At 30.4% G+C, this 14,006-nt stretch overlaps 2 protein-coding genes and 1 long non-coding RNA gene across 3 annotated transcripts; 2 read left to right on the top strand and 1 right to left on the bottom strand.

Annotated features, from left to right (window-relative positions):
* Positions 1 to 514: 514 nt before the first annotated feature.
* Positions 515 to 2,621, bottom strand: LOC123665447 (guanine nucleotide exchange factor MSS4 homolog). The gene is made up of 2 exons (XM_045599752.1): positions 2,299 to 2,621; positions 515 to 1,965 (listed from the first exon to the last, which is right to left on the bottom strand). The coding sequence occupies exons 1-2, from the start codon at positions 2,443 to 2,445 to the stop codon at positions 1,729 to 1,731; spliced, it is 384 nt and encodes a 127-aa protein (XP_045455708.1). The 5' UTR covers positions 2,446 to 2,621; the 3' UTR covers positions 515 to 1,728.
* A 1,601-nt stretch (positions 2,622 to 4,222) lies between these two features.
* LOC123665594 (PSME3-interacting protein) lies at positions 4,223 to 10,104 on the top strand. Its single transcript, XM_045599877.1, has 7 exons — positions 4,223 to 4,461; positions 5,237 to 5,335; positions 6,450 to 6,570; positions 7,517 to 7,631; positions 7,983 to 8,083; positions 8,866 to 9,001; positions 9,399 to 10,104. The coding sequence occupies exons 1-7, from the start codon at positions 4,365 to 4,367 to the stop codon at positions 9,486 to 9,488; spliced, it is 759 nt and encodes a 252-aa protein (XP_045455833.1). The 5' UTR covers positions 4,223 to 4,364; the 3' UTR covers positions 9,489 to 10,104.
* Positions 10,105 to 10,474: 370 nt separating this feature from the next.
* On the top strand, positions 10,475 to 12,904 carry LOC123665516. Its single transcript, XR_006745061.1, has 2 exons — positions 10,475 to 11,055; positions 12,355 to 12,904. It is a non-coding gene; the product is annotated as an uncharacterized LOC123665516 (long non-coding RNA).
* The last annotated feature ends 1,102 nt before the right edge of the window (positions 12,905 to 14,006 follow it).

Genomic DNA, 14,006 nt, shown 5'->3' on the forward strand with positions numbered 1-14,006 from the left:
TGAGAGGGTTTATGCAGCAGCCAGATTTAAAAAAACGGCTAATAATTTTTTTTCACGTGAGACGTGATCTATAAAACTCACAAGACCTCTCATTTAATGGACCTCAGTTAGTTAATCAGTTTATTCATATGCATTTGTGTATATTTATGTTTATGCCGCACTACACCTTTTCATGCCGTTTACCAGAGGTCGCCTGGAAATCTCTTAGGGATAAAATTGCCATTTGAACCGACTTCAAACAAGGACGGATTTCTTAATATCGACTGTACTGATTTTGATGATTCTTATTTTAGTCGAAAGGTCCAATTAAATTTTAGCGAGATCTAACCATTAGGTTTTGATTTAATCCTAATATGCAATTAATTGACTGTTATTTTGACTTCCTACCTTGATAAGGTACTCATTTTTATTATTTAAATTGAAGTCGGTTTTTCGCATACTAATAATAATGGTAATAGTACATACATAATAAAATACTTATATAATTATGCATTGTAATAATATAACAAATGCGTAAATAAAAAGATCAGTTTAATTTCAATAAAATCTCATACAAAAGTAAATTAGAAGCTCATTCATTAAACCGTGTTTTCCAACTCCTGTCCATTTCATATTTATCAGCTTTTATTGCCAAATTAGAAATATATATTACATAATTATGACCCGGTGAATTTCTTACCGCCATATATTCTTTTAAGTATATCGGCTTTTTTTTTCCTTGTACAAACCTTGTCATGTCATTGATGATCACAAAATAATTATCTAATTTGGTAATCATGTGCATACATATATTTCAGTTATTCATTTTTTTTTTTTTAATAATCATAAAAATAGATCCTAACTTTTTAATTTATATTGATAACATTATTTCAGTGATTACAATATAAAATAAGATACTCAAATTATTATAAAGATTACTTTTTGTATTTTAAAAAGATCTGTGGATGAGAAATTTTGATTTTTCCAAAACCTGACCAAATTGTTCAATACACAAAATATCAAATCATTAAACAAATAAATATTAATGAAAAAAATATATAACCGCATTTTAATTTTTTTTTTGCAAAATTGCTGACTGAAAAGATAGATCTAATACAAAAAAAAATATCTTCTAGTTCATAGTCGATGAAACAAGTATAGTTTTAAATTTTTTTATAATTATTTGAACATTTTATGGTATTATCATAGATTCTTTTCATTGTGATACTTAATTCTAAATTAATTCACATTCAATAATTCACAATTACTTTAATTAAAAAATTGATTTATATAGTTTTGGAATGAAAAATGAGCAAATATTAAATATGACTACATAATATATATATATTTTTTTTAATTTTTTACATTGAATAAATTATAATAAAAAAATAATTATCTATGATATATCGATATTATGTGCTAGAATTAAGTTAGTTATTCTTTAAAAAATTTTTTTATTTTATTATAAGCTTGCAAAGTATACACATACACAGCTTAGTATACAGAGTGAGTGTGTTCCTTTTTTGCAAAATATACGCATCTTTACAATAAAGAAATTCTTTAAGCTAATTGTAGATAATTTTATTTACATGAGACTTGCTGCAGTAATCATATTCCCGATACTTCCACAACATTACAAACATAGTCACAAGCAACTCAATATTGGGAATCTAAAAATTAAGTTTCCTATAAGTTAAAGTAATATTGACTGTAAACGCTTAAGCTAATTTTGACAAATTATTATTACATTTAAGCATGGTTTATCCTAGATAAGGCAACGAAACTCTGCTTAGTATTCAAATCATAGTATCCAACCGGGCCAGCGTCACAATCTGCACAACTTAAATATTTGTAATTGTCAACTGTGTGCGTAAATCCTATGTTCTCGAAAGTATACATGTTCTCTACGTGATAGAATTCATTCACTTTTTCGTTTTGAACCTCTGCGTCTTTTCTTGTGTCTTGCTGCATTAGAGGTAGATCTTTCTGAAATTACAAAGATTTTTATTGAAACCTTACACTCAACGGCTAGCACTAGTTACTTTTGTGTATCCGCAAACATCTATACAGATCTTTGCCATAAGCAAAGATCGATCTCGCAACCGCCAGTGCGACAGCTAATACCGTGCCGAAGAATTTAAATTTTATAACAAATCGTTAATATTTGAAAATGGATAGTGTAGACATCATTTCTATTATATTTTTTTAATCTTTAATCTAGTAAAGTCAAGCTAAATCAGCTACTGCAACATTTATAACATATAACCTTAAATTTGGTTCCATCATAATTTATGTTAAATTATTAGAAAAAGTATTTACCTCTTGTTTAACGAATTTACCAGATTTCTTGTCTAACATTTTGGAACCACAAAATTTACATTTAACGATTGATTTATTCGTTCCATTTTCGACATATTCATTGGAAACTGTAATTCCATTTTTTTCGGCGCTCTCCGAATCCGACATTATACAAAGTTAATAATTAATATATACTCTTTGATGTTAATAATAAAATATAAATACACTTAGGTCTTTAGAAAGTTCAATTAAGTGCTAATTTATGTGAAAATAAGCCCGATAGTATATAAATAATATACTATACTTCAACAATGCAATTTCATTTTGCATACCATAAAAACTAATACAGCGCATTTATAAAGTGAGTTATAATAATTGTGTGTTTAAACTTTTAAAGACTTTTAACACATTTATATTGTAAATAAATTTTGCGATATTATCCTTACGGTAATTTACTGTACTACTTTCTATATAATGTTTGAAACAAATAATACAATCACGAAACTATTTATGTTTATGATTCATTTTTTTACGGAAAAAGAAAGAAAGATTTAGAATATCATTATTCGTAAACTCTCCTTTAGGCGTTAATAAATTTACACAGATCTTTACAACAACAAAAACAATACTAGAAAAGAAAACAATCACTTTTAGATATTTAATTGAGTTATATTTTATAACAATTTGAATAGGTTTAAGGGCCTGTTTCAACAGTTGTGGATAACGCTATGTGACGGCTGATGATAATTATCCAACAGATAAAAGTTTTTAATGAATTATTTTTTTTCACTATCGATTTTTTTCACCCGGTACCTATTTTAAAAATATTTCTTATAGCAAAAATTAATCTAAAAGCTGTAGTTTATTTAGTTTATTTTAGCAAAACAAGTCTTAATGGCCTGTTCTACTTTCTGCTGTTAAAGTCTAATCGTAATTTATTTACAGGATAAACTTTATCCACAACTGGCATAGAGCAACACGGAGGGGAGTAGCCATGCACAGGCGTTCTCCTCTGTCAAGGTATAAGTCCAAATGGTCCATACGCATACAATAAAACTAGTTGCAGCCGCATTGATCACTAGACCAAATCTAGTTGCGCGATTGAATCCACGTCCTTCAAAAAATGCTGAATTGTTTTTTTTTTTTTTTTTTTTGCTGCAAAAAGAGATTTGCCACGTGAAATTTACTAAAAGATGAAGTACCTTTTCATAGGTAAGTATTTTTTAATCACCTGATTACTTTATACTTCTTTTAAACTTTTTTCAAACTTACAAAATAACAATTGTTATCGGTCGTGTAGTTTAGGATTTGCTTACTAATACAGGCTGCTCGCCCTCATACAATATGTGGCTCTGTCGAGTGACTGATCCGAATCTATTTGCTAAAAAAGAAAAAAGAAAACCCACAAAATGTATTCGTCATATTTATAAAAAAAACTAATCCATTTTAGAAACCAGTAATAGATACAACTGTCACTGGTTTTTAAAATGATATAAACATTTAATTTATTTTTGACATGATAATTATTGTAGTACATTATAAACAAAGTCCATCTTTATAATAACACCTTACCTTTGTATCACTTTAAAAACCTAATTTCCCTAACCGAGTACTTGAATTTATTGATAATGCGTATCCACGGGTGTTACAACCACGCCTGTAGGCTACTTGTCAGTGTAGTTGCGGCATGTCATTTTGTACTGTAATGACATAGAATGTATCTATGCGTGAGTGAAAAATGTAAGTGTGTTTTTAAATTAGTATGTGTGAGTTTCGTAGTGACAAACGATTATTTTTGTGTGGGAATTAGGTTAAGTGTGCGTGTGTGTGATTTCCCCTCGCAAAAAATTTTTGACAGTTTTGTATCGGTAAAAAACGCTATGGCTATTCTCCTCCGTAATTGCTCTTTGAGACTTTGACAACTGGTGATTGGTGAATCAGGCCCCGAAAGTGTAAATGGCAACACCTATAAAGTAATTACAATTTGAATTTGTCACTTTTGTCAGTGTGGACTGTGGATGTGTATTTCGTCAACTATAAATTTACACTGATTATTGATTAAAAAAGTTTATTTAGAACAACTAAACATGAGTTCCGGTTTTATATCAGAATCTGAAATATTAGAAGCGAGACGCCGTCGCCAGGAAGAATGGGATAAAGTTAGAACTGAGGAGCAACCGAAAGGTTTGAATGGCAGAATCCAAATGCATTTTTCAATTATTTGTAAAGTGTGTATTATTTACAGATAGTACAGCTATTATATTGTGTTAAAATATTTTTTGTAACAGTTAAGTTTGTTAATTAGCCGTTATGATTTTGACCTTAAGATGAAAAACTGTCATACTTCCTTGGTTAAACTTAATTTCTATATTAACAGGTCCTAATCAAAGCTGCTATCAAATTTAATATTGAAAATAGAAAAAAGTACCGTACCTACATGTTTTTAAACCAGTATTGTAGTATTTAGTTTTTTTTACATAACTTTAACTAACAACTTTTGACAGAATGAAGTCTTGTCTGGGCAGCTAGTAAATAAATAAAATAAATGCTCCACACTCAAAGGCCCCCCAGTAGGATTATCTCCTGTGTCGGGGGTCCGGAAACACACACAATACACAAGCACAAATGCCCAGACCACGACAAACATCACACGGACGTTTATCAATTCATGTTTTGAATATAAATTAAGTATAGAGAAATACTTTCTGTTTTTCAGTGTATAATTTCTTACCAAATATTTATCACACCTAAAACTTCTGTTAAGCGTAGTACATATGCAAGTGTAGTTAATATTAAAAGTTAGGGTAAACCTTCTATACCTCCGCAGTGGAGCAGTGTGGTGGATTTGGATCCGACTCTTATCCTTCATAGAGAAAGAGCCCAGCATTGGGACGAAATAGATTTAATTAATCAATCAATGTAAAACATTTATAAATATATTATTTTTTCTATTGTTCAGAGGCTCCAGAAGAAGCTTATGACAGCCGACCGTTGTTCACGCGTTTAGAAGAACAGAGATTAAAGAAAGAAGCCGAATATGAAGAAGCTCACAAACTCAGTAAGTCTTAGATAATATATATATTTTTTAAGTTTAACAGTTTGCACAACTTCTGATCTATTAGGAATCTTAAAATATCAATTTTGGTAAGTACTGTATAAGTAAAAGTAAAGATAAAATACATTTTCTAATTTTGGTGTGTGAAATAGATGGATGATATACACGCATAATTACGATTGTTGATAAAGATCTGTGGACTTAGTGATGTGGTATTTCATGCAGGATATTATTAATTTTGTACTTAACCCAATGTGCATATATTATTTTCAAATGAGTAGCTGTGGAGCTACAAATATGGGCCAATATCCATAAAAATATGGGCATGGTTATTACAAGAGTTAATAAATGTTATAGGAAAAAAAAATGTTATTAAAATGAAACTTACTTGCTTGCTTGTTTTCAATAAAACATATAGAATATGTAACAGCTAGCTAGCTGTCTAAATGAAGGCAACTTTATTGCTAGTACTGTAGTACTTTTATATATTTATTTGTTTAATATGTAAATGTCTGTTTTCTTTTTTTTTCTTTTTTTTTTGTTCACTTAGCATCTAATTTGTTTTGTTTTTCCTTTTCTTATTTTCACATTTGTTAATTTAATTTTTTAACAGATGGATGGTCGTAATTAGCCTTTATTATTATATTTCATTTTTATTTTTTTTTTATATTTTTTTTGTGCTCTACCATTCTTAATAAATAAATAAATAAATGAGATTGTACGATTTTATTTATGTGTTACCCTCACATTAGGAATTCTAAACATTTTTGAATATCATATCAAAAATTGACCGCTCCAGCGGGATTCGAACCCGCGTCTCCGACTGACCGTGTCGGCGCTCTAGCCAATTAAATTATGGAACGATGTACCCGCTAGAGCGAAACTTTTGATATGATGATTTTTTATTTTCGGTTTAAGCGAACCGTGGCGCCGAAATGAGATTGTTAATAGACAAGTGTTGCCCAGGGTGTTTATTATAGCAAATGCGTGTAACAAAGATCCATCCATCATCACGAGCATTTATAATATTAGTAGGATTTAAAATGCTTTTCTTTTCCGAAATTGTTAAAAATTTTCCAAAATTGTTAAATTATAAACAATTGCCTTGTTCTTGTAGAGAATATGATCAGAGGTCTAGATGATGATGAAGTCGGTTTTTTGGACTTAGTTGAGCGCACAAAGGCTGAAGTAGCTCAACAGATAAGCATTGAGGAGAAGAAGGAAATGCAGGAGTTCAGGTATGTCTTTGAATTTTGTGATATTTATTGCACACTAACAAACAGATTAATGGGCAGATGATAGATAGATAGATGGGCAAAACACATGAGTTCACGTTATTTTTGGTGTAAACTTGTGGAGGCCTATGTCCAGCAGTGGACTGTATAGGCTGTAATGATGATGATGAAACAGATTAAAATAATTGATAAAAGCTGACCTGACAAACAGTATTGCCATATATATATAATTAAATTGTAATAGTTTGAAAGGAATTAAATTGGTTTCATTACTCAAAGAATCTCTAAGAACTCTATAGAAGCGTGCAAATTTTGTTTAAAAAAAATAAATTATTTGATGATCATGTTTTTGAACATTGCCACCTGAGTTTATATATGTAATTTCATATTCCGAACATATCAAGACGTAGAGAAAGAATAGTTAATTAATAAACTAATAATCATTATAAATATTGTTCGGCACTACAAAATTAAAAAAAAAAACATATAGGTATTGTCATCTTGAAATTGTATGCCTTATTTTCTTCTGAGTTCTTGCTAGTGTTTGATCAAGTTCTAATTTATTGTTACATTAACAGGATGACTTTGCTTTAATAGGACTGTACATTTAGAAATGTAGTCTATGATAAAATTAATATTGTAATGTATTTTAAATGTAACTACTGCTAGCAAACCTTAATAAATAAATAAATACAATAAGTAAATAAATATTTTATTAAGTTATCTATTTGTATCATAGGAGTATCAATGGCATAAAAATGAAGATTTTTAGACTTATAATGGAATCCGTGCGAACTTGGCCTAGTTTTGTTATGTTTTATATAGATTATTCTTTTTGCAATTATTAAGCATTGTTTTATTTTGTTTAGTTTCAACTTTAACATATGGTAGCTTCTTATTAGCATATAAGTTTTAAGCTATCCAAATAATATAATAAAATTGATTACAGAGAAAGAGTATCAAGCCTAGCAGAGAGTGAAGAATTAACAAGATTAAGGGCACAGCTAGCCCCGGCTCGGACCACTCAGACCAACACTCAAACACAAAAGAATAAGCTACAGGGGGTAAATATATATTTATTTATTAATTAATATATTATTGTAAACCACATCTACATTATACACATTAAAAATTGATTTAAGATCGACATGACAATTTCTTTCGATATGACAATTTCTTCCACACAAACCAAATATATATATATATATAATCATATATATTAATAATATAATCATATTATATTTGTAAACTAGAAATAAAATCGGGATGTTATTGTTTCAACTGTTCTCGAGTTCACTAAGTATATTCATTGTTATTTTAGTTAAGTAAAACGATAACTTATTAATTTTATTAGATTTGCACCAAAAAGTTTTCTGTACCTAAGTGTATTTTTTAATATAATATATGTTTTACAGGTTGTTGTGAGAAAGCGAAAAGCGAGTGAAATGGAGGGCGACAAACAAGACAAGGAGAAAGAATCCCCTCCCCCTAAAAATGGAGTCACTGCTAACAACAAGTATGTATTAGAATAACTAAATATATAAACGCCTCACACTAATTACGTTTAAAAACCGACCGGAAAAACAACATAATGATTGAAAAAATACTTTAATTACTTAAAATAAAATTACAATTAAAATATGAGAAACCTATTCGATGGGAGAATTAGGAATAATCTACAATAGACGTAAAATGATTGCTCGACATTATTATGAGTGAGATTAGGCTACCGTATGATATTGCACCCCCAAGTACTGAAGCTGACATACGGTCTAGTAATGCCTACCCGGGCGTCATGGATATCATCCGAAAATGGGTTCCCCTGCGATACCAAAATAAAAAAAACAAAAAAGGGTACCGTATGATACACTAGGATTTACTTGGGATTCCATAAACACAAAACACAAAAACACGCCCAGACCATTGCAAACAGTCATAAGTCGCCGATAAATTATCCTGTAATAAAAACTGGTGTTATTATACAACTTATACAATTGTAATGATTCTTCAAAAAAAAGTTTAAAAAAAAATAAAAGAAAAAAAAACGAGTGTGCTTTAGACCACACGACTGAAGTTAAACTTCGTTAGCAATAGGCCTGCACTGTGTCTTAGATATTCAAAATGTAACAGGCTATGAGATAGAGAGAAAGAAATTTTTTTCTCGCACCTCTCTTGTTCCGTTCGCCTCACTCGATCGCACTTTTCGTAACACTCTTGTCACGCATTCACCACATTACCCCCCAAGTCAAATAGAAGTTTTATTTTAATAGTTTTAATAAATAAAATATATATTTTCAGACAAGACAATAGCGGTCAAGCAGTAATACCGGGGGAGATGGTCGGTGCTCTACGCTGTGTCGGAGTGTTGCCCGGTCTCGGGCACTACGACACTGACACTTCCAGTGACACTGATGACTCTAGCGACAATGACTCTGTAAGTAGACTTTACAACTTCTTTATATATTATAATTGAGGCAGGGCAGAGCAGGATATCGCTTGAGACTGTAATATTTTACTGTCTTTCCTCACGTAAGAAGGATAGGAGAAGGATCAGAGCTTATTCTAATACGCTACTTCACTGCGGGTGGCGGATATGTACACTACCATGAGTAACAATCGTTATCAGTTGTACATGATAACAACCGGGAGCGACAGCTTAACGTGCTCTCCGAAGCATGGTGGGGAGACTCACAAGGGAGCGAGGTATTTTCCACTCAAAATCGGACATTGAACCCACAAACAGAACACAGCAGAAAGCAGGGTTACTACAAACTGCGCCAACGGGCTAGTTTGATTGTTTTCTTTATAATATGCAAGACATTATTTTTTAGAGCGACAAATGCTGTGTAAAGAGAGATCTCCTCGGACGGAGGCCAGAACAAACTAGCGAGGGGAAGCGAAAGGAAGAAGGGAAAAGTTAAATTTAAGTAATTTAGAACTTTAATTGTTACGTAATAACGTTTTAAATTGCTTAATTTAGATTATAGGCCGGATATAAATTACGTCGCAAATATTTTATGATATGACACGTTGATGTCACACGTTTGTGACGTTAAATTGTGTGACAATTATCATATTTTTTTTAAATATAAAGTTAAAGATCTGTGTGATTTTGCTCAATAAACTTTATTTACGATAGAGTAATACAGTTGGAGAGTTACGTAATATCATGCGATGTAACTTAATGTCACGTATTATTAAATGATGTCATGTAATATCAATCGATGTCATCCGATGTTACTTAGTATTTAACGACGTCACATTCTATAACATCATCTTTCAGTTTGTCACATGATACAAAATACTGTCACGTGGCACGAAATGTTACACGACGTCACGCTATTTCACATCTTGTCAAGTGATCGTGTGACGTAATTTATGTATGGCGCTCAAGCCCGTTGGCAATTTTGATTGAAATGTTATATGTTAGTGCTAGCTTTTATTAAGGTGTCATTATTTATACATAAATTATGTGATCAGAAATTGTCATATCAGCCACGTCATTTTATAATTTGATTGTTTATTAAATGCTATTATACATTTAATTGTTTAGCTCATTTCGACACCAGCAATTTATACTAAGCTAACTCTTAAAAGTGAACTTTACAATAGAGGCTTATAAAAGGGAAAAACGTGATACCTTTTATATTAACTAAGAAACCTTTCTGAAATTTGGTATCTTTAATAGTTAATTTATTCATTGCAATTTCACATTTTTTTTTTATTACATATAAAAAACACATTTTATCAAGTTCGCATTAGAAAAACAAACTTATCGAAAAGTCGAATTGGCGTAGTATAAATTGTTGGTGTCGATTTGTTGCATGGAATTGAGGTAGGACACAGCAAGATATATATCCTGCTCAGAATCTGGAGCAGCCCATTTGTTATATATATTATCTTAACCTCAGAGGATTACAGCTAAATAACAAATGTTTGACATCTTTGTAGTACAAAAAAATTATAAATAAAACTAGTTTTTGACAAGTTAAGGCATGACCCGATAGAAAGAAATAATGCAAATGACTTACTTGCTTTTGTCTTTAAATTCGTAAGAAGTTAAAAGTATCCAAGCATCATTTATAAAAAAAAAATAATATGTTGTTCTTGTAAATTTACCTATTCGTCAAGAGATGGCGCCAGGTGATAAAAGTTCCAAATTTATAAGTAATCGATTTTATTTTTTGACCCAATAAACTGAAGACCAAATTACCATGGAAATTTTATTCTACAATGAGATTATTATGGTACGTATAGTGTGTTTGATTCCAATGAACGCGTAAGCATGGCCATTATTTAAAATGAAAACACGGTTTATGCAACTATCTTGCCAGAAAGGGCTAACATAATTTTCTCGTGTAACGTGATCTATAATACCTACAGGACCGACCATTTGAAGGGCCGCAGTTAACACTCGAACATCTACATACACATATTATTATATACTACATAAACATGAAAATACGTAGAAACTTACATATGCATGTAGTTATCTCATGGATGAAGTAAAAAAAAAGTAGATAATGCGCGGCCTTTGTTGTTACTGAAGCCACAAAACTCGGCTCCTTCAAGTAAACACACGCGCTCACGCACACATATGCATCAAACTCCGCTCATTTTCGTTAGTATCTCACGGGGCCTCGTACAGTAACTTTGCCTATAAAATGCCGATCTTTTGTAATTAAATGGTGCAAAAACAATACCAAAGTGAACAAAAAGTCTGAAGAAATATCGTTTCACACGTAAGTACATACAAAACTTTATATTTTTTGTTATTCTAAAATAATATTGAGGTTATTCGGAACTTATAATTTCCATGCCCCGAAATGACGTACCGAGGGAGTGTTACCAGTAATTCTTATTTCCATTAGCCCAAAATACGGGTAAGTAAATTGTAGGCAATCGTAAAAAAATAATTAAGTAGAAAGTGAACATCATTATTGTGTTTTTTTTATCGTGTGATTTTATGTTTTACCTAAATTGAAGTCAATATGAATTTTTAACTCGTTTGTGTCTGTTTAAATTTTTGAATTAACTACTCATATTTTACTACTAAATATCATGATTTTAGATTTCCAACGAATATTTTAATAGGAGATAGATAGAATAGGTAGCTGCTGTACGACTGAGCCGAAATGAACTACAACGACAGCCATCCTCATCTAATGTGGTTTGTTCAAACCATTTTGATAAAGCTGACATGTACGGTACAAAACGTGGACTTCGCAGAGTACCATCACGTATATACTACTACTTACTACTACGTATTTTAATGTTGTAATTTTTGTTCTAGGACCTACAGGATGAGTCTAAAAATCAGTCGTTAACCAAGATTCAATCTTTGATACACCTAGAAAACATAAACTAAGAGAAAAGTTAAAAAAAAACAGGAACTTTATAATAAAAAAAATGTAAAATAAATAAATCATTACAGCAAAGGAAACAGGAACTTGCCCTTCAGAGGAATCATCAATTACTTAAAAACGCAATTTTCATTGACACAGATTTATATACTTCATTAAATCAAAACATGGCTGCAATAGATTTATTTAATAATTAAATAAATCTAAAAAAGAAGTAAATATATTTAAAACTATAAACAGATTTTTATTTTCGCATACCCATTTTACCTATATTAAATTAATTGTGTTTAATCCCACTTAATAAAATTTTCAGGGACTTTTTTTAAAAAGTGTCAACACTTCACTCACTCACACATATTTAAAAAAGTGGCTTCACTTTTTTGTTTTAAGTTCGTTATCTATTTTTTTTTACTTGATCTATGAGTTATCTAATGAAGTGGCCGATATGATCATATTGTGACATATTATTGTATATTTATGAATAAGTTGTTGGTATTTGTATAAATTAAAAATTATAAAAAAACAGTGTCTGTACGTTTATATTAAAATATGACGCACATTATTGTGGTATTGACTCACAAATAAAAATACTTTTAATGGCAATATGCCGTTCGCAACCAGTGCTGTGACCACTGCTAACCCCTCAAATTATAAATGTAAAAAAAAAATAGTCAAAATAAACCGCATTTTGAATAGTACTTATATTTTTCTGTATATTTAGAAAACTATTAGCTATCTACTAATATATATTTAAATTTAACTAAACTTTTGTTGTTTTGTAAATTAATCTTTTGTAACTAATATTAAGGGCTAGAATGGATTCAATTTGGAATTATTAAGGAAGTATAAATTTCTCGATATATTTTCATAGTTTTGATAGTATGTTGTAATCGACGTATTTGCCTTTGCAATAATTATAATTGTATATTAAAATTGTCATTAGTGATTAGGACAAATAAAATTTTTGTAAAATATTTTTGTTTTTGACTGCTTATTTTTTCCAGAAGTTATGAATATATTATAAGTCTTACATACGAAAATAAAATAATGATATTGGTTTTATTTTCGTACTTATGACAATTGAATAATAATTCTGTCAATGTTTTTTTTTTTTTTACTAAATGTCAGATTCTATTATATTTCGACAATGTCTTTGCCTATATACCAGATACCTTATTCTGTGTATTAGAAAATGTGATTTATTTAAGTCTTATAATAATATAATGATATCAACATTATTTTATACAATTGTTTTATTTTTATTCCTTATTTGTAAAAACAAAAATTAAATATAATTATTTTATTAATTTTTTTGTTTGAACAATAAATTGGGGGGTTTTAAATTATAAATGTACTGAAATGGTCGAAAATATTATATTGCTGTGGCTACGGCAGTATAGAATATTGCCACCGCCTCTTTACGTGGGTATTGTAACAAGCGACTAAGGGATAATACAGTTCCACTTCCACCTTGGAACTTAAAAATGCCGACTGATGGCGGGATAACCATCCAACTGCTGGTTTTTTTGAAACACACAGGCCGAAGACGGGCAGCAACATCTTCGGTGCGACAAAGCCAGTCCTGCAGTCAACAACCCGCCTGCCCAGCGTGGTGACTATGGGCAAAACACATGAGTTCACGTTATTTTTGGCGTAAACTTGTGGAGGCCTATGTAGTAGTGGACTGTATACGCTGTAATAATAATTAAAAAAAAAAAGAAATCATTCCCCTTTATGACCCCCCACACCTTCTCAAGGGTATGAGGAACAATTTAATGACTAAAAATTTAACTTTTAAAGATGGCGAGACTAAAACTGCCAAATGGTCTTATTTATTACAACTTTTTAAAGAAAACCCTGGCTATAAAGGCATAAGACTGATACCAAAGCTAACATAATACCACTTAAATCCTGATAAACACATGAGTTCGCGCCATGTTTGTTGCTAATTTTTTTAATTAGTTTTTCTTTCAATTAGTTTGCCAAATAAGTTTCACTTCTGACATGTGTACTTTATACGCACACATTTTTTTATTATAATAATAATACATTGCATATTTAACGATACTATGCTTA

The sequence above is a fragment of the Melitaea cinxia genome, chromosome 24 (assembly GCF_905220565.1).
Source record: "Melitaea cinxia chromosome 24, ilMelCinx1.1, whole genome shotgun sequence".
Lineage (NCBI taxonomy): Eukaryota > Metazoa > Arthropoda > Insecta > Lepidoptera > Nymphalidae > Melitaea > Melitaea cinxia.